Here is a 22,265-nt window from a genome sequence, read left to right on the forward strand (position 1 = left end):
TCCCAGACATACTTACTCCTTCCTCTTGGTCTTCTTGCAAAGCTTTATTCATGAAATATTTCTTCAATTTTGAATGTATCTGGTCTGTTTAACACTCACTTGTTCCCTTCTGTTAAAAAAATGTTCCCCTTTCAGGAAACTAGTGGAAAAGTCATGATGTCTTCTGTTGTTATTTTGCTCCTAATGCATACTCCAGTTCATTTACTGTCCTACTCTTATCTTTGATTACACATATCTAATAACAGCAGGCAACTCTAGTTGATGTGTGGATTCCATGTTACTTCATTTTAAAATAATAAACTGACTGACCCTATGCCTCTCAGGATATCTTGACTGCCTCATCCCTTGCTTAGCTAGTGTAGGCTTAGAAAATGGAAATGAATTTTAGGATCAACCTTTAAAAACATATCAGTTCAGTTCAGTCACTCAGTCATGTCCAACTCTTTGCGACCCCATTGACTGCAGCATGCCAGGCTTCCCTGTCCATCACCAAATCCTGGAGCTTGTTCCAACTCATGTCCATTGAGTCAGTGATGCCATCCAACCATCTCATCCTCTGTCGTCCCTTTCTCCTCCTGCTTTCTATCTTTCCCAGCATCAGGGTCTTTTCCAATGAGTCAATTCTTCGTGTCAGGTGGCCAAAGTATTGGAACTTCAGCTTCAGCATCAGTCCTTCCAATGAATATTCAGGACTGATATTTGTCTTATATTTTTCCTAGTGCTACCAACATGGCATAGATACTTCCCAGTCAAAGCAGAAATGAATCATAGAGCTGGGGCCTCTTGCTGTGCTGAAGGTTAATTCTTTAGGTCTGCAGATGTGGAGAAGAAACTGGGGCAGCTGGGACGGTAGGCATAGAGAGAGGGACGGCATCACTCGAGGTGCTAAGGTAATTATTTTGCCAACAGGTATGGTGTTTCAGTATCTTAAGAACTGGCTGAGTGTCAAGCCTTGGTTCTTCCAGATAGTGAGAGCCTAAGAATAGGATGCTGCTTATATTGCTTAGTATCCCTCATGGCTACAGAGGTACCACTTGGGTATAAGCATTCAGAACAAGATAAACGTTTATAACTAATGTTTTATTACAGATTGCATAAGACTCCCTTCTAAAATTCCTTTGACTTTTTTTTTTTTTTTTCACGTTACTGTTAATAGCACTACTCTCTTCCTGGTCACACAGGATAGAAAACTTCTGAGTTATTTGATTGCCTCACTTTTGCCTTCATGCCCCAAATCCAGTCAATCGCCAAGACTGTCCACGATTCCTTTCTAGTTTTTGCCCCTTCCTTTACACCCCCAGGGTTCTTACCTTATATGGGCCCAAAGTAAACTACTGTATTAGCCTCTTGAGTTTTTCTGTTCTTTCTGCTTCAATCCAGGCTAGCTGGCATTTTTTTTTCCCCCTCTTCTCCTCTTTTCTAATCCAGGTCTTACTGGGAGCTCTGTAAGCCTCACTTCCTCAGGAAAACCTTCCCTAATTGACTCAGCTTAGCATGAGCTATCCTTCTCTGGGCTTCCCTGGTACTTAATGTCTGTAGCATTCATTTGGCTGTTAGCTATGCTCTATGTTGTGAAATGGCTCTTGTTGCCTGAATTACAATTACATCTTGGAATATGATTTAATAGGTAATTCTCCCTCAAGTAGAAAGTCCGAGAATTAATACACCCACAGGAGGATAATGATTCAGGCTATAGATTTTTAAAGATTTCTTAATAGACATAAATTCTGTAGCTGGCTTTCTGAATAATGTGCAATTTTGTTAAGGAGAAATGCTGACTGTGACCCACTAAATTGAATTTATAATCCACTACTGGATCACAACCCCCATTTTATAAAATATTAAACTATATGGGCCTTACAAAGATGAATCTTTCTCCTGTAATGGAGAGGTTAAGTCCTGGAAGCAAAAATCTTTACTATAGGGTGAGTGTAAAGTATTGCAGGAATGGTAGGTAGTGGGGGAGTTCAGAGGAGAGAGAACTTCAGGGTAAAAGCTGCTTCCTACTGTAGGAAGATGAGTCTCTTTGGGGAAGAAGGGACTTTGGTACCCCTTATAGATTTTTCCTTTGGTAGTTAAATAGCCCCTTTCAGGGTTGTTGTTTTTTTTTTTTTCTTCTCACAAGGTCATTCGAGAATAATACATATTCATTTACTCTTTACTTACTCATTGTCTTATTTTCCTCCTCAACATTTATGTGCTTGTGTAATAACAGGGCTTGTAATTTAAGTTTCCTGATATGAATTGTATTTCTAAATACTAACAAGCGAAAGCAGAATACCATAAGGGAGAAGATTTATTTCTTGTTTTATACTCATCCATTTTGTGGATGAACCAAAAAAAAAACTTTTTAAAATGGGAAACTCTTAAGAGGTACTAGGCTCTGAGATGAAAACACCATCACTTGCAAAGAGTGTTAATTACCTTTTCACTGTAAGCTTCTTGAACTATAGTTTTAAAGGGAGGGAATGTTGTATAGTAAGTAATATTGACACACTTGAATTCCTACTCCTGAGTAATTTCCCTCAGAAGATGTTTATTTTCCATTGATTTTTTTCCTTTTTTTTTAAAAATAAATTAATTTATTTTTGGCTTTGCTGGGTGTTCATTGCTGCCAGCTTTAGTAGTTGCAACTCAGGCTCAGTAGTGGTGGCTCCCATGCTCTAGAGCACAGGCTCAGTAGCTGGGACACACGGTCATAGTTATTCCTCGGCATATGGGATATTCCAGAGTCGGGGATCAAACCCGTGTCTCCTATATTGGCAGGCGTATTCTTTACCATTGAAGCACTAGGGAAGCCCTCCCTTTTAGTTCTTTCTTTCTTCCTTTTTTAAATGAAATGAGACTTTGAAGTGAAGCTTTTCTTGGTTATATACTTTGTGGCAGACTAGACCGTGGCCTCTTTGAGAGCAAAGATTGTACCTTTTATTCTCTATCCGGTGTAGCCATGTACTTCCTGCTCTTCTACCCTTTCAAGGTTGAGCAGGATTTTAACTTGATAATTTTAGGATCTGTTCACAGTTCCTGAGGTTACGTGTTATGTGTGTTAGTTGCTCAGTTGTGTCCAACTCTTTGACCCCATGGACTATAGCCTGCCAGACTCTTCTGTCCATGAAATTCTCCAGGCATGCATACTGGAGTGGGTTGCCATTTCCCACTCCAGGGGATTTTCCCGACCCAGGGATTGAACCTGGGTCTCCTGCATTGCAGGCAGATTCTTTACCATCTGAGCCATCAGGGTAGATCCTCCTGAGGCTAACACACCTGGTAGAAAGCTAACAGAGCCTCACTGGTGGCCCCAGAGGCCCCGAGCAGTGTTAACTGGTGTCACCCACACCCAGCCTGGGTTACTTGGTCTTCTGATGTCACATCATACTTCTCCCTTTTTCTCCTCAATTCAACTCAACAGTCATTGATGAAGCAAGTCCTGTGCCCACTGTACTTTTTGCTGTGGGGTTCAGGCATGAACAAGGAAGGGGAGGCAGTATGGCATGGTGGGAAAAATGCAGCCTCTTCACTTCCTGTGATGAGCAAATGAAAGAATGTACATTTAGCCCTTAGTGCAGTCCTTACCCTATTCATAGGGCAGGTGGGAATAACACACATGGTTTTAATCAATAGATTCTAGCATCTTATTGGATTACTTTAGAGTTTTTAATAGTATAGCAGGTATACAACATGTGTAAATAAGTAACTACAGAGCAAAAGCTACACTTGAAAAGCACTATAATAGAGCTAAAAGTACCGTGGACGCACAAAGCAGGAAGGCAAAGGAATGCTTCCTGTAGGAAGTGGCATTGAATAGAATCCCCTTTTTACACAGTTGACATACCTGACTGTGGAGGGTAAAGGCTTCATTAACTATTGCCTGGTCTGAGACCTCTTTTCTGACCACCCTATTAAAATTAAGCTCTCTGTTATATTCTCTGTCAGTCAAACGTGCAAGGCTACAGTATCTTAAGTATTTTTTTATTTGTATATTTGCTTCTTTATTATTTGCCTCTTTCATTAGATTATAAGCTGTGTGAAGGCAGTAATCATATCTAGCTTGTTCACTGTTTTATCTCTAGCACTAACCACTGGTAGGCACTAGAGAAATACTTATTAAATGAATTGATGTCTTTAACCACTGACTGTCATTTATCTGTATATCCTATTAGCTCCAGGGCAGTTGCTATACAGGATGGTGGCACAGTGACAAAAGCACCTGAAAGTAATCAAAGGAGCAACTTGGTCGTGTTTGAACTTACTGTCATTGTTCTGAGCTTTTTGGTTTCAGCTGAGGATATCCTTTTCCTTTTCTTTATCTTTCTTACAGTGCCCTTATCATTCAGACCGGATGAATGCTGAAAACAATGAGTAGTCTATAGAGTATATTTTTAAGGTGATGATTAAGAGTCTCTAGAGCCCATTTTATAGTGACACCAGGACTGAAAATTGGGTGTTGGAGTTCCCCGGAGGAAAACTGCTGCTACTTTCTTCAGTTGCTTTCTTTTGTGGAGGATCTTCATGTGGACATATTATAAAGTTTAATTTGGAATGCTAAAAACCTTTAAAGTCATGTATTAGTCAATGTAAGAAAAACTTATTTTAAGCAATCTCTAAAGAGAGAATGCTGTAAGTTGTCTGTTTTAGCAGTTCTCACAGTGTTATTCACAGAAGATCCTTTGTGGGGCAGGAGGAGTTGTATTTAAGCATTGTGTAGTAGTATCTCCTTTGTATGTATTACTTAAAAAACAGTAGTTTATTGTTTTGACACAGGTAACTAGGTAGAGATTGTGGTCCCTGATGTCTTTTGTCCCACCAGAGAGAAACAGAGACTGTCAAGTTTGAAAACAATTAGATTCTCACTTTGTATAATTTCTTGAAATAGGTTTTGAATAAAAAGGGTAGAAGTAAAATCTGCCTTGTTAATTTCCATTAAGTGCTACTGGGAGCCTGATGGCCTTGGAACTCTTTCACCATTTACTGGCGTTCTTATATTTATAATGGACAGAGTCAGTGCAGAATCAGTTATTAAAGGATGATAGTGGTGGTTACAGCTGTTCAGAAGACTTCCTATTGTTTATTGCTGTTTTGCAAATACTGCTGATGTCATACACTGGGTCCTTTTCTAAAATGTGATCTTTCCTGGGTGTTGTATGATTTTAGAAAGTGGTGTATTATGTTCTATGTGTTATAGATGTAGTGACTAGAGAAACCTGGCTTATTAGCCTTGCCATAGTCTCCCACCTGGAACTTCAGTAGCCTTCTGTTTACTCTTCTCCCCCCCTTTTTGTCATCTCATTCTACAGGCCAGTCTCTGCAGTATAGCCAGAACAATCTCTTTAAAATACAAATGAGAATAAGTCTTATAACTCTTTAAGACTTTCTCATCGCTCTTCATGTTAAACTCCCTCCTGTGGCCTACCCAGCCCTGAGCCTCATCCCACTCCACAGTGCTTCCCCTTGTTCACCATGTCAGAGAGACTCTGGTCTCCTTTCTGTTTTTACAACATGCCAGGCCTCTGAGCCTTTGTATTTTCTGTTACTTCTTTCCAGAATTCTTCCACTGACTGGCTCCTTGAGGCTTTACTCTCAATGCCACCTCCATGGAGGACCATCTCTGTTAGTTTTTTAGGGCTGTTGTAACAAAGTACAACAAACTGGGAGGTTTTAAGTAGCCGCAGTTATTTTCTAACAGTTTTGGAGGCCAGAAGTTCAGAGTCAGGCTGTTGGTGGGATTGGTTCCTCCTGGGGAGAATCTGTTCCACCTCTCTGCTAGCTTCTGGTGGTTGCTGGCAGTCCTGAGTGGTCTGCAGCTGCATGACTCCAGTGTATTCTGTCATCTCGTTGTTGTCTTTCTTTTGTAGTCCTTCTCTGTCTTCACATAGCCTTCTCTCTGTGTCTGTCTCTGTTTCTTCTCTTCCTATAAAGATACCAATTATATTCAATTAAGGGCCAACCCTACTCCAGCGTGACCTCATCTTAGTCAATTATATTTGTAATGACCCAATTTCCAAGTTAAGGCAAATTCTGAGGTTCCAGGAAGACCATGAATTTTGGGGGAGACTGTTCAACCCAAAACAGCTTCCCTGACTCTTAATTTAAAGTAGGCTGTGTTGGTGGAGCTATATCTATAAACCTACTCACAAAGTTATTGATCACAAAGTTATGGATGAGCATGTGCACTTCATTAGACCACATATCACACATAACATTCAATTCTGGGCACGCCATCTGTGAGAGGGAAGATAAGTGTACTAGGATGTGAATGGAGTTGTGAGGAATTTTGAAATCGTGCTATAGGGGTAAGAACTGGGGTTTTGCTCAGTTGGAGAGGTGTAGATCTGGCAAGCCCTCATGGCCCTCTGCAGGAGGACCTTCCTTCAGAGGAGAGGATACAGAAGACTGGATTATAGATTACTTGTATCACAGGTATGTATCCTGAACTTTAGAAGCATGGTTTTGCCTTTTTAGGGGTGGGGGTCTTTATCCATTACGTTTGACTAGATACCAGCCTCATCTCTTCCATCATGAAGGAAGAAAAATATTAGTAATACACCATACCATATTTGACAAAGTAAGAGAATATAAACCTGTGAAGTTTTGTTTGATAATATTATATCATTTTTAAGATTATTAATGAAATGCTTACATATTGTCCCCCTCATCTGCAGTTTTTCTTTCCACAGTTTGTTACTTGCAGTCAACCTTGGTCCAAGAATATTAAATGGAAAATTCCAGAAATAAGCAATAAGTTTTAAATTGTATGCTGTTCTCAGTGAGTAGTCTGATGAAATCTCACACCTTCTGCTCTGTCCTGCCAGGACCTGAATCATCCCTATGTCCACCATATTCATGCTGTATATGCTGTCCATTTGTTAGCATAGAAAAAAACATAGAATATGTTCCCTTGGGATCCACAGAGGATTGATTCCAGGACCCCTCTAAGGATACCAAAATTCATGGATGCTTAGGGCCCTTATATATCATACTGTACAATGGCATAGTACAACTGGCTCTATGTATCTGTAGGTTCTGCATCCATGGATATGAAGGGCTGACTGTATAGGGTTTGCTGACTCTGTAGGGTTCAGGTTTGTTTTCAGTTTCTGACATCCACTGGGGATCTTAGAACATACCCACCATGAGTGATGGGGTATTACTGTATTGAGTTTCAGCAAGAATTTTCACTTTTTAAAATGGAATAAATATAACATAATTTAGATTCCCTTGCAATTCAACAAGGACATTTTGGCGGCATTTGCCTGTGAAGGAGAGGACCTCATGGCTTGGGGTATTCATGGTTGCATGGACATCAGGGATGACCTAAACTCTCTTGCCTCTTGTGTACTATGTCACAGCCGCTTTACAAAGTTCCCATCCTGGTTTTATCCAGCCACTAAAATTCTTTACTATCCTGGGTGGTGGATGTTTGCTGAAGCAATCCCACAACTAAGAAGTTTTGCCTGCAAATTTAGCCTCTAAACTCAGGGATCCAATGGAGGCCTGAGCATCAGTTCCTTCTTCCATGCTGTACTTTTACTTTTATCTTCAAATCATTGCTACACTATGCCCTTCTATTCTCCTTTAAGAGATAGCCTTGCTCCCTACTTCACTGATTAAACAACTTTGTTGTTGTGTGAGAGGTGTTTTAGCTATAACCCCTTCAGTTACCTCCTTCGCCACCTAGAGATATAATTCCTTCTGTGCCCATCTGTTTCCCAGCAGAGGAGGGGTTCCTCCTATCCAAATCAAATCCCTCTGTCTGTGTCTTTGGCACCATTTCCTTGTGTCTCCTCAGAATCTCCAGGCATTACTAATCACCCTCCCACCTAGAGTCTCCACTATTCCCTCTAATTACTTTTTGCCTTTGGACCTTATACCTCTCCCATGTTTCTTCTTCTTTGTAAACCCTTTGCTGGAAAAACGTATCTTACACATTGATCAAATCGACATTTGGCAGCACATTTGATTTACTGAACACTAGTATGCTGCTGAATGAGCCGGTATGATAGACATTTTATAGGAAGCTGTCATTCAGGTTAAATAGCTGTGCACTGGCCAAGAACCACATCTTTAAGTGCTTTACAGCCCTAGAAAATGTGACTATAATCCTGTCACACCTACTGCCCAATTGCACTCATTTCCCAAGCTGGCGAAGTAATGCTCAAAATTTTCCAAGCTAGGCTTCAATAGTACAAAACCAAGAACTTCCAGATGTTCAAGCTGGATTTAGAAAAGGCAGAGGAACCGGAGAACAAATTGCCAACATCTATCTGTTGGATCATAGTAAAAGCAAGAAAATTCCAGAAAAACATCTACTTCTGCTTCATTGACTATACTAAAGCCTTTGACTGTGTGGATCACAACACATTGTAGAAAACTCTTCAAGAGATGGGAATACCAGACCACCTTACCTGCCTCCTGAGAAATCTTTATGCAGGTCAGGAAGCAGCAGTTAGAACCAGACATGGAACAATGGACTGTCTCCAAAATGGGAAAGGAGTATGTAAAGTCTGTATCTTGTCACTCTACTAATTTAACTTATATGCAGAGTACCTCGTGTGAAATGCCGGGTTGGATGAAGTACAAGCCGGAATCAAGTTGCCAGGAAAAACATCAATAACCTCAGATATGCAGATGATACCACCCTTATGGCAAAAAGTGAAGAGGAACTAAAGAGCCTCTTGATGAATGTGAAAGAGGAGAGTGAAAAAGTTGGCTTAAAACTCAACATTAAAAAAAATGAAGATCATGACATCCAGTTCCATCTCTGTCTCTTCATGGCAAATAGATGGGGAAAGAGTGGAAACAGTGAGAGACTTTATTTTCTTGGCTTCCAAAATCACTGCACATGGTGACTGCAGCCCTGAAATTAAAAGACTCTTGCTCCTTGGAAGAAGTGAAAGTCTCTCAGTCATGTCTGACTCTTTGCAACTCCATGGACTATATAGTCCATGGAATTCTCCAGACCAGAATACTGAAATGTGGGTAGCCTTTCCCTTTTTTAGGGGATCTTCCCAACCCAGGGATCAAACCCAGGTCTCCCGCATTGCAGTCGGATTCACCAGCTGAGCCACAGGGGAAGCCCAAGAATACATGACGAACCTAGATAGTTCATTAAGAAGCAGAGACATTACTTTGCCAACAAAGGTCCATATAGTCAAAGCTATGGTTTTTCCAGTAGTCATGTATGGATGTGAGATTTGGACCATAAAGAAGGCTGAGCGCTGAAGAATTGATGCTTTTGAACTGTGGTGTTGGAGAAGACTCTTGAGAGTCCCTTGGACTGCAAGGAGATCAAACCAGTCAATCCTAAAGGAAATCAACCCTGAACATTCATTGGAAGCTGAAGCTCCAATACTTTGGCCACCTGATGTGAAGAGCTGACTCATTGGAAAAGACCCGGATGCTGGGAAAGATTGAAGGCAGGAGGAGAAGGGGACAACAGAGGATGAGATTGTTGGATGGCATCACTGACTCAATGGACATGAGTTTGAGTAAGCTCCAGGAGACAGTGAAGGACAGGGAGACCTGGCGTGCTGCAGTCCACGGGGTCACAAAGAGTCGGACATCATGAGCGACTGAACAACAAAAACCCTGTCTCAAAGTCATCCCTGACCTTTTAGCTTATATACTTCAGCAAAATGCTGATTAGTCCTTCCCTTGCCCATCTAATCAGATTTGCCTGCGTTAATTTGGACTTATTTATCTTCCTTTTTCTCCTCCCAGCAGAAGGCATACAGTTCTGGTTCCTCAGCTGCCTGGGTAAAGCTAAACTATTATGAGTCAGGTTTAGATTTTATGTTTGGGTTCTCCCTCAGACATGTGATTTGTCTGGGCAAAAGGTACATCTGACTACCGCATTCTGTAACTCTTCCAAAGGCAGTAACAGACTCTTGCAATAAATGAATCTGCACAGACTTGACCCTGGGAACTTTGATTTCCATTCTCATTGCTTTGAGTCATGCTTTTCTCTAAAGCTGTGTTGGATTTGTTTTAATACCAATTGCAGAGCTAGGATGTATACATTCATTCTATGTATATTCATTGATTCCCCGCCCTGCCCCCTGCCCCGCCCTGCCTTGGTGGCATCATGTGGCAAGTGGGATCTTAATTCCCCGACAATGGATTGAACTCAGGACTCCTGCAAGTGGAAGTGCAGATTCTTAACCCCTGAATCACCAGGGAAATCCCTATTCATTGATCTACCATGTGCCAGACCTTATTCTACTCACTGGGGACTTAGCAGTAAGCAAAACAGACAAAAATCTCTGCCTCATTAAGGCTCTATTGCTCATGCACCTATTTCACTTACTGTTGGTTTAGAAAGGCAATCTCAGATTTCAGGTTTCTCTTTATAGGGAGATTTTAGGTATTAGCCTGGTGAATCTAGTCTCATCATCTCTTAAATTATGTATCTTCTGGTACAAACAACAGCAGTTCCTGAATATGCTTGTTCTGCAGAGTTCATCATGCTGTTTGCTTGACACGCTTTTCTGTACTTGAAAAAACTCTTGTTACTCTTCAGAGTTCAACTCAGGTATCACTTTCTCAGTGAAGCTTTCCATGATTCGCTTGGGTCAGACTGTAACCTCTCAGCTCCCACAATACTTTGTATGTAGAACTTACCATCTTGTGACTGTTAGTTATGCTTATCACTTTTTTAGATTAAAAACTGGAGAAATGGAATTGTATCTTAGTTCTCTTTCCTAATGCCTGTTACTTAATGAGTACTCAGTGCACATTTTTAAGTGAAAGAGAAATTAAATATAGATGTGCTTTAGTATAATTTACGTATGACTACAGTGAAATAGGAGCTTCCCTGGTGGCTCAGACAGTGAAGAATCTGCCTGCAATGCAAGAGACCCAGGCTTAACCCCTGGATTGGGAAGATGCCCTGGAAAAGGAAATGGCAACCCATTCTTGCCAGGGAAACCCCATGGACAGAGGAGCCTGGTGGGCTACAGTACATGTGGGTTGCAAAAGAGCGGAACACGACTTAGTGACTAAATAACAACATAGTGAGGTAGAAATACAGGCATGTACATTATAAAATAAAAAATGTATCTTAAATGTAGTCTCAAGTGTTTACAAATCTATTTGCTAATTATCTTGCTAAGTCGCTTCAGTCATGTCCAACTCTTTGTAACCCCATGGACTGTAGCCTGCCAGGCTCCTCTGTCCATGGGATTCTCCCAGGCAAGAACACTGGAGTGGGCTGCCATGCCCTCCTCCATGGCATCTTCCTGACCCAGGAATCAAACCCACGTCTCTTTTGTCTCCTGCATTGTCAGGTGGGCTCTATACCACTGAGCTACCAGGGAAGCCCTCATTGTCTTACAAGTATAGAAAAAATGTACCAGCTTAACTCTAGAATCCTCTAATTCTCTTTTAGTGTCACCTTCCCCCTGCAAGAGTAATCACTATTCTGACTTCTAACAACATGCATTTTGAACCCTGATATTAAACTATGTGAATATATCTTTGTTTGAAAAGAAAGATTTAAAATAACTGACATCTCTATAACGCAGGTTTTTTTCATTTCAGACTTAGGACTTGAGATTTAAGTTCCCTTCCTGTCCTAAAATTTTATGACTCTAATATTTAAAACTTAGCAGTTCTCCACTTTATTGCTTATACAATAGTGCCCTCTGACGATGTAATACTTCCTAAAATTTAAATAGATAATTTCAAACTTGAGAGCATAGGCTGTGGTCAGGTCATTCTGGTGGTACATAGCTTCCGGAAGCCACAGTAAGTTACTGACTGTGTGCTGCTATCACAGAGTCGTTTAGCCAATAGATGATACCAGAATCTTCCTCTGCTGGAACACTTGACTATTCTTTGAAAAACGTGTATTGATTTACTGGAATGTTTTGGGTCTTCTTAAGGGCAGGACATCTTTACTATTGTTTTAATATTGGAGTACAGAATATTATGATGTCATAGGATTTTGGTAATTTAGAATATGATTTTCCTTTTGGGGTCCAAAGTCCTTGGTTACGGGAAAGGAGGTTTCCTGAGCACTGTAGAATTTTGCTGTACCCATTTTCCGACCAAGTATATACTGTTAAAAATATAATTAGATGCTGTTGTGATATTTATTTATACCATTATTGAGTTTATAATACCTTCTCTTATATTTTCTCAAGCACTAGCTTGATATATAAAATGAGAATTTAATAATAACAAGAGGTCCTTATACACAGAAATGTGGGAAACCACATTTAGAAGATTTGAACTGCATTCATTTATTAATTATAAAGTATCTGTCTTGTAGAGGGGCACTATGGTACCTACTGTGTTCTTGCCTTTCTAACAATCTGTTTGTAGGTGTAGGAAGTTGGATAGACAAACTTTTTTCCACAGTGGGCTCTCTTATATCCTTTTATTCCCTTCTCAGTTTGTTATTTTACCTTTAAGTAAATAATTTATATCTAAGAGTTTCTTTTTTGAGACTAAGAGCAGGTTACAAATAATATGTAGAAGGAAAAAATATAGTTCTCTTGTGTATATTAATATGCACAGAAAGATGTTTGAAAATATGCCACATCTTGTTACATAGAAGGATGATTTGATTTGAACGGTATCTCTGAGCAAACATCCATCTTCCTTGTTAAAATAAACTAGACCTTATATGATTGGCAATGAAGGGAGCATCCCTGTGGTGAGGGAAGGACATTCCTGTTTCTTAGACTCACCTTCCTCTTGGAGGGACTTGTGATCCTTTTCCTTGTCACCATCTCCACTCTGTCATCAAGGGACACTGTTTCCTTTTTAATTCTTTCAGTCAAATTTGCCCTCCAATCTTTCCTGGTATCTTCAGAATAAGCAACAGTTAGAACCGGACATGGAACAATGGACTGGTTCCAAATTGGGAAAGGAGTATGTCAAGGCTATCTTGTCACCTTGCTTACTTAACTTACGTGCAGAGTACATCATGAGAAGTGCCAGGCTGGGTGAAGCACAAGCTGGAATCAAAATTGCTGGGAAAAATATCAATAACCTCAGATACAGATGACACCACCTTTATAGCAGAAAACAAAGAGAAACTAAATAGCCTCTTGATGAAGGTGAAAGTGGAGAGTGAAAAAGCTGGCTTAAAACTTAACATTGAGAAAACTAAGATCATGATATTCTGTCCCATCTCTTCATGGCAAATAGATGGGGAAACAGTGGAAACAGTGAGAGCTTTATTTTCTCGGGCTCCAAAATCACGGCAGTTGGTGACTACAGCCAAGAAATTAAAAGATTCTTGATCCTTGGAAGAAAAACTATGACCAACCTAGACAGCATGTTAAGAAGCAGAGACAATACTTTGCCAACAAAGGTTCATCTAGTCAAAGCTATGGTTTTTCCAGTAATCATGTATGAGAGTTGGACCATAAAGAAGGCTGAGCACCAAAGAATTGATGCTTTTGAAGTGTGGTGTTGGAGAAGACTCTTGAGAGTCCCTTGGACTGCAAGGAGATCAAACCAGTCCATGCTAATGGAAATCAGTCCTAAATATTCATTGGAAGGACTGATGCTGAAGCTGAAGCTCCAATACTTTGGGCACCTGATGCAAAGAGTGGACTCATTAGAAAAGACCCTGATGCTGGGAAAGACTGAAGGCAGGAGGAAGAGGGGATGACAGAGGATGAGATAGTTGGATGACATCACCGACTCACTCGACATGAGTTTGAGTAAGCTCCGGGAGTTGGTAATTGACAGGGAAGCCTGGCGTGCTGCAGTCCATGGGGTCACAAAGAGGCGGACACAACTGAGCAACTGAACAGCAAGAACTTTCCTAGTATCTTCAGAATACATATGAATAAAGGTAGTGTTGCCAAAATCTTCACTCTCTGTGCACCAATGCTGAAGAGAAGTACAGAGACAGAGTTTTGGAAGGATAAGAAAAATGACTTTATCTTTGCCCAGCAAAGGGGAATACATGCAGGCTAGCACCTCAAGAACTGTGCCCCTTTTCCCTCAGGAATAGGGAATTTTTTATATCATTCTGAAAGTCTTGTATTTTTTTTTTTCCTTCTGCAAAGTTTCAAAATGGCCACAGCTGGCTTTAGGCAACTCAGCAACCAGGATTGGTGTCACTGAAGTTATCTAGCCCATGGCCTTTTTGAAAATGCAGAATGCTACAAGACAGTGTAGGGGAAGAAGAATGTCAGGTGCCAAGTACGATACATATGGAATCAGAGAGTGATTAGTTTTGTTTAGCTTTGTAAAGGGCAAGTCTAGCTGTAAGTGTTTGTTAGTATTAACAGCTAAAGAATAACCAAGATTGTTTAAATCTTGCAGGCCTGTTTGACTGGTATGTACCAAAGGCTGTTCACTCATTTCTGTTTTTGCTGCAACAGTAGAACATTCAAAGGATTCTTGAAATGTTCTGACATAATCAAGTGAAAATAAGCCAAGAGTCACTCATGATCTGATTCATAAGATATAGCTTGCTCTCCCGTCTAGTCCCAGCTCGGGGGCTCCTCCTGGGTGAGGGACAGCTTAGGCGGGCTCCACTTTTCTCTACCCACAGACCTGGAACCTGGCAAAACCCCACAATCCTTTCAGATTTTGGTTCCTTCTGGAAGTTGTATCCTTCTACCATGAAGGTGTCCAGCCCTTCAGGGGAGGTCCAGCTTGCCCAGAAACAATGTTAGTCTCCATTTAGGAACTCTAACAGAATGTCATGCCATAAATCCAAAATTAATACAGGACACACACATCAAATGGAGGAAAGGAAGTCTTTCCTCATTTCAATGTCTCTGGTCTAGAACTGGACACCAGAGAGCTCTGTTTCAAGGTACCTTAATTTGAAGTGTGAGTCTGTTTTTTGCCCTGTGTATTTTAGTAAAATTCTGTTGTTGTATATCTGGATATGTAAATGAAACCAACTATAAACCAATTTTCCTAAAACTAAAGCCTACTGAGTAAGAGTAAACATTGTTTTCTTTTTATGTAAGTAGCCTAATTAAATGAGTTAAAAACAATATAGTAACAATTACTGAGTTAAGTCAGTGAAAAGACCATGTTCTTCAGTATAACTGTTAGTATATGGGTGGGAATGTGTACTTCATTTTGCAAATCTAGGAGAAAGATACCCTAGTGCCCCCTGCTGAAGGTTGAAGTTTGTAGCCAGCCCTATCTGCAATAGTGTGTTACAATGAAAAAAGCAGACTGGATTTTGTGAGAGGTAGGACTGGGTAGTGAAAAACACACTTGAAGAAGAATTGTATTTTACTTTTATTTATTAGTTACATTACCTTAGGCAAGTTATCTGATCTCTCTGAGCTTTCGTATCCTTATTTATAGGATTGGTGTAATGAACATGCCCCCAGAGGCTGATGGGGAGGATGGTAAGGTGATCTATGTAAAGCACCAGCACAGTACCACACCCAGAATAGGTGTTCTGTGTTAACCTCCCCCCACTTTCTCCAAGTTGCCACCAAAACTTCTTCTAATAGGTGTGACGTTCTTATAGGCTTTTCTGGATGGGAATTTTATTTTTGAGCATTTTTAAAGCCCACATAGTTATTGTTGCCACAATAAACTATTTAAAGGATGTTCCCTTTGTTTCTTCCTGTCCACCCATTCTCATGGATCTCTTTATCCTCTACAAGGTGAAGGAGGGAAATATCTCTTGAAATATTTCTTGAAATAGGACCATATTGTAGAGAGAACTGCTGGGTGTGACTAGAGGTGTTTTCCCTTTTTGAGATCATGTTTGCGTGGCTTTTATGGTGCTATTATTTTAGTTATCTCAATATACCAAATTGAAAAGATAATTAAAAATTCCAGGTCTGCCTCTGACTTGTAACCTTGGCCAAGCCACTTGACCTCTTTGAGCCTGGTTTTTTTCAGTTGAACAATACAGACCAGTTGGCTTCTGAGTCTCTTGTTCTGTTTCTGTTGTGATTTATAAAATTTTTATTCAGGACCACAGAGCTGGAAGTGGCATGCAGCCCTCAGCTCTCCACAGCAGAGGGCACACTGCACCTAGTGTGCTGGGCCATTAGGTATTGGGAACTGTCTACAGATATCTATATCCCTGATGATTAGGAAGAGTCAAGAAAATCCTGTGAATGAATGTTTTGCAAAGGATATTTCACTACCTGTTTCTAGCTCTTTACTATTTAGTTGAAGCACTCAATAAATAGGAGATTTTGACGTTCTAGTGGGATGTCCTATAATTCTGTGAAGAGCTTCGTTACTCTCCACCTCACTTACCTCATCTTGGTACCCCATTCTTGGGACTGGTGTGCAGATGTGGTGGAATGGAGAGCTAACATTCATTGAACATGCATTATACATCAGGGACTCTTCCTGGTACTTGAGGTATGTTTAATCTTCACAGTAATCCTTTGAGTTGTATGTTATTATCTTTATTTTATATAGGATGAAAATGGGGCTCATACAGGTTAAGTGGCTTGCCTGAGGCCTCACAGTAACATTCAAGTTCACATCTGTCAACTCCTGAATCTGCTTTCTTTCTGTCATACCAGAGTTCTACTCCTTTTCTCCCAAATTAAACAATTAGGGATTGCTAGGAGCAGGAGTGCCCTGAGAGTGGCCATATAAGGAAGTTTGGCTTTCTCTAAAGTTCTTGTGGCTCTTGTAATTCTAGATATAAGCCTTTTCTCAAAGTTCGGCTCTAAAGTCAGTGGGTAAATTGAAAATCACTATGGCAGAATTATTTTTGAGAATACCAGGGGAAAGTCATCTTGTTAGAGAGCCATGTACTTCCTTTCTTTAACTCCAGCACACCTAGTCTTTCTTCCTTTGTTGAAACAGATCATGGTTTTTCCTCTTGAGCTTCAAATGATGCAGTTGGCTTGTATTTAGGGACCGTGAAGTGAAGTAGTGAAGTAAAGTTGCTCAGTCGTGTCTGACTCTTTGTGGCCCCATGGACTGTAGCCTACCAGGCTCCTCCCATGGGATTTTTGAGGCAAGAGTACTGGAGTGGGTTGCCATTTCCTTCTCCAGAGGATCTTCCCCTCCCAGGGATCGAACCCGGGTCTCCTGCATTGTAGGCAGACGCTTTACCATCTTAGCCACCAGGGAGCCATGGTGGGTGGTAGTTCACATCTTTGAGCATCAGAGTCTCATTCAGCATTGTGTGTGTGTGTGTGTGTGTGTGTGTGTGTGTGTGTGTTTATGTGTTAGTCACTCAGCCGTGTTTGGCTTTTTGCAACCCCATGGACTGTAGCCTGCCAGGCTCCTCTATCCATGGCGATTCTCCAGGCAAGAATGCTGGAGTGGGCTGCCATTCCCTTCTCCCAAGGGATCTTCTCCACCCAGGGATTGAACCCAGGTCTCAGCATAGTGAGAGGCTTACATATTAGAAGTATTGTGAAACTTCAATCAAGAGAAGGAAGAGCAGATTCATGTCTTATTTAGGGGCTTAACTCATTTGTTCTCAGAACATTAGCTGTACATCAGAATTACTTGGTGTGCATGTGTGCTAAATTGCTTCAGTCATGTCCGACTCTGTGTGACCCTAAGGACTGCAGCCTGCCAGGCTCCCGTCCAGGGGATGCTCCAAGCGAGAATACTGGAGTGGGTTGCCATGCCCTCCTAGAGGGGATCTTCCTGACCCAGAGATCAAACTTGTGTCTCTTGTCTACGTGCATTGGCAGGCGGGTTCTTTACCACTAGCACCACTTGGGAAGCCCCAGAATTACTCGGAGGCCTTGTTAAAACACAAGTTACTGGGTTCTACTCCCCCCAGTTTCTAATTCAGTAGGCCTGGGAATTTGCATTTTTAACAAGTAGGCCAGAGAATTTGTATTTTTAACAAGTTCCTCGATGAAGCTGATGCTGGTATCTAGGACCTTACATGGAGAAACACTATATTAATTTGAATGGAAGCAAGTGGAATCACTTGTCTATCTTTTCTTCACTTGTCTGTTCCTCTTGCTCTTTTTTACTTTGAGGCTTAGTGAATGTAGTTGAATTAGTTTGAGTTAAATTAAGGAGCTGTGGCTCAGTCACTTCTTTATCCGGTTGCTTAGTTTACTCCTTAGCCTAGAACAAATACTTGGCCCGTTCAATTGATGCTTGTTGAATAAGTGATTGATTGAGTTAATGTATGTCATGTGTGCTTGCTAAGTCACTTCAGTCATGTCTGACTCTTTGTGAACCTATGGACCCTATCAGGCTCCTCTGTCCAGGGGATTCTCCAGGCAAGAATACTGGAGTGTGTTGCTGTGCCCTCTTCAAGATATGTCATAGGAGAGTTTGTTTGTTTGTTTTTTTTTTAGCACATGGATATCATTATTATATACCTGCCCCATACAAACTGCTTGTTTTACTGAATGGTAAATAGTCTTAATATTAGAATAGCCTGTATTTTAAGACCATATATGGTGAAGATTGTGGACATTGGGAAGTGTGCATAAGGTGTAGATTTGAGAAACTTGCATTTCGGAACCTGTGGTATGAATGTGAAGCGTGTGTGTGTGTGTGTGGTATGTGTATGTGTGTAGATGGAGTGGTTACAGGAAGTTCCATTTCTTTTGGAATGGTCTAGAGAAATCTTGCAAGGTCTGGGTTAGGTCAGAACCAACTCCTGCCCCAGGGAGGTTGGAGCAACACTGGATCAGCCTATGTGTGCCCCAGACCAGACTCTGCATTCTCACTCCTGTCCCTTCAGAGCACTGAGGAATTCAGACCCTGTGGTCCTAAACCTTGGTAGGCTCTGTCTGTTGTAACTCTTTAAAGTCAGATAGTTGTATGTGAACTTTACCATATTTTAGCATTTAACAATTGTATTTTTTAAATGGTGAGTTCATTTAGTGAAGTTCGATTTAAGCTCAAAATTGTGTCATTTTGACATGATTTGTATTATATCTGACAAAGTCTCAGTAACCAGTGTCTTTTGTCTCATTTAGTATAGATTAAATTTTTTTCCTTTAAATTCATTTTACTTTAACAAAAATTAAAAAAAAATTTTTTTTAATACTTTTTGGCTAGCATGCAGGATCTTAGTTCCCCAACCAGGGATTGAACCTGTTCTCCCTGCAGTGGAAGTGTGAATCTTAACTGCTGGATCAGTCTAGGAAGTTCCCATTTTACCTTTTTACCTTTTTTATGCTAAAGTATTTTTTTCTTCTTTTCTTAAATAATTTTATTCATTTATTTGGCTGTGCTGGGTGTTCGTTGGTGCACGGGCTTTTCTGTTGTTGTGGTGAGTGGGGGCCACTCTTTCGTTGTGGTGTGTGGGCTTCTCATTGCTGAGCATAGGTTTCAGTAGTTGCGACATGTGGGCTCAGTGGTTGTCCTGAGGTATGTGGGATCTTCCTCAACCAGGGATCAAATCCATGTCCCCTGCATTGGCAGGTGGATTCTTCACCACTGAGCCACCAGAGAAGTCCTAAGTTGAAGTATTTTCAAGTAAATTACAAACAGCATGATATTTTCTCTCTAAATCCTTTATATACAGCTGTAAAATAGAAAAATTTTTTTCTTATGTAGCCAAAACAATATGATCACTCCGAACAAAATTAATGTTAATAAATCCTTAGTAATGCCTAATACCTAGTCCATATTTAAATTAACCCAGTTGTCCCTAAATTGTGATTTATATCTTGTTTGTTCAAACTAGGATACAATCTGGAATCATGCACTGCATCTGATTATTATGTTCCTTAAAATTTATTGTAACCTAAAACAAACAGTCCTTTAATCAGATATTGCCTTGCCTTTTTGTTATAAAATACCTTATCTTTGGACTTGTCTGATCGCTTCTTTGGAGTATGTTCAGCTTGTTTTTCTACCTTTGTATTTCCCAGAAACTGGAAATTAGATATAAAGACTGGACTGAGATACAAACTGAATGTTTTTGGCAAGAATTTATCATGGATGATATGTGTTTTGTGTTGTGCAATGTGATGAAATACATAATTCTTGTTCACATCACTTTTAGTGATGCTAACTTTGATCACTAGGTTAACAGGCTGATCTTGTGACAGGTAGTAATATGAATGTTCATTTTCTTATCATCCATTCTCCTAATGCCTTTAACACTTCAGTAATTCTTGCCTGAATCAGTAACTTCACTAGGGTTTGTCAAATACCATTTTCCTAATTCTGTCATTGCTTCTGCATTAGCTGACATTTGATAAAATAGAGCTGTTTTTCATCAGTTGGGACTAGTTAGTACCCTGAAATACAATTCTGTTGGAAAGGCAAGTTAAATGTTGAATTCTTTGCTTTTTTATTTACAACTTCTAAGTGAGGAGTTGGCTTAATAAATAAATGGTGAGGAATAAATATTTTTCTTGCTTTCTCTTTTTTGGTATCCTTATGGAGTAATGGATTTTCATGAATCAATTAAAACATGGAATCAAATGTTTTAATTAGCTACAATCATTATTCTTTTTATGTTCCATTTGTTTTATGTTCAATTAATTAAAACTTCAGCCAATGATAGATCCTGGCCCTTGGAATGTCAATTGTTATTGGGATGACAATGTTTAGAGACTTTTTCAGTGGTCTTTCTAGTCCTTGAATTTCATTATTGAAAGTTTCAATAATGAAATTCAAGTAGTAAGGAATGTCTGTATTTTAAAAATTACTAAAGCAAGAGTGGGATGATATGGGAGAATGGCATTGAAACATGTAAATTATCATATGTGAAACAAATTACCAGTCCAGGTTTGATGCATGATGCAGGGTGCTCGGGGCTGGTGCACTGGGATGACTCAGAGGGATGGGATGGGGAGGGAGGTGGGAGGAGGGTTCAGGATGGGGAACACATGTACACCCATGGCGGATTCAAGTCCATGTATGGCAAAACCAATACAATGTTGTAAAGTAAAATAAATAAATAAATTAATTAAAAAAAAACAAAATTCAAGTAGTAAGGAATGTCTTTATTTTAAAAATTACTAAGTTCATATTACTATTTCCAATTCAATTTTAACATTATTGTGTTTTTAAATGTGTTTTTTGATTTTATAATTGTATATTTTATGCTGAAAATCTCAACCAATAACATTGCTTTATCTTAAAATATGAAGAAAATGATTTCAAAATAATATCAATATTACTACTACTAATGAAACCAAATGAAGTTTTAACTTTTTTTATTTTTGTAGCATAGCTTGATTTGAATGGAAGAATAATATATGTACTTTTTAGTTTTTAATTACTTTGAAATATGTCTTGTCTGTTTCTTTTTTGTCATAGGTTGATCACTTTGGATTTAATATCGATAGAACTTTTAAACAGCGGTACCTAATAGCTGATAACTACTGGAAGGAAGATGGTGGATCAATACTTTTCTACACTGGTAACGAAGGGGACATTATCTGGTTTTGCAATAACACGGTATGTGCAGATTTGTGAAACTCTTGTGCTCAATTTCTTTTTTATTATGATCAACTAGAAAAAAATCTTTTGTAGTATATATGACCAAATAATTCTGAAGTTCTTTAAAAAAAAACAAAAAGGTAAACTCACAAGTAACAGAGAAACAGCAAAAGTATGTGAATAGGCAGTTTACGAAAGAATAAATACAGACATCCAATAAGCCTGTTCAGTCTTAAAGAATTACATGTGAAAAGAATGAAATATGATACTATTTTTGGACAACTGAATTTTAAAAGATGAAAAAATATCCCAGCTTATTTCACAATTGAACAAGGATATGGGAGAAATGGGAGTAGGGATGTCATAACTATGTAATAAATATAGTTTATTTTTATTATTACAGTCTAGAATGAGAACACAAGGGCAGGAATTTTTGTTTGCTTTTTCAGTGGTGTATCCTAGATCCAGGACTGTGTTAGGCATATAGCAGGTACTCAATAAACATTTGTTAAATGAATTAGTTAATAAAATTTAAACAAAACCAGTGCAAATAAGAAAAAAAAATGCAAGTTTGATTTTCAAATAGGATGGGCAAAGGTAGATATATTTTAGCTTTCCTGTTGTACTATTTTTCTTATATTTGTGAAGATAAAAAATACTGTAGCTGTTAGCTTGCTTCTCTGACTATATATTCTATCTTCTTTTATAATAATGCTTAAATCTGTTAATAAAAATTAAGACACATGAAAGGAAGAAATTTTCCTTTTTAATCAGTCAGAGCTAAGACTAGAAAGTGTCAGCTTTATACCAGAAAGCTAGTCTGTGAACTACCTTAGGGTGGGGACTGAATCCTATTTTCTCCACTGCCAGTGTCTGACATGGTGCTAGGTATTCAGAAGATCTTAGTAAATGATGAACTGAACTACATTAAAAGCAAAGATATGAACCCAATTATGTTGTTATTGTATTCCATA

General features: G+C 39.5%; 1 protein-coding gene across 2 annotated transcripts in view; it reads left to right on the forward strand.

Moving 5' to 3' along the window:
* Window positions 1-22,265, forward strand: part of LOC122430816 (prolylcarboxypeptidase) — an 80,358-nt gene that overhangs the window by 19,566 nt on the left and 38,527 nt on the right. For both annotated transcript variants that reach the window (XM_043451687.1, XM_043451686.1), the window contains exon 3: window positions 21,169-21,309. In XM_043451687.1, the coding sequence (XP_043307622.1) occupies window positions 21,169-21,309 (141 nt within the window). The remainder of the gene's footprint in view (window positions 1-21,168; window positions 21,310-22,265) is intronic.

Source organism: Cervus canadensis, chromosome 29 (genome assembly GCF_019320065.1).
Source record: "Cervus canadensis isolate Bull #8, Minnesota chromosome 29, ASM1932006v1, whole genome shotgun sequence".
Lineage (NCBI taxonomy): Eukaryota > Metazoa > Chordata > Mammalia > Artiodactyla > Cervidae > Cervus > Cervus canadensis.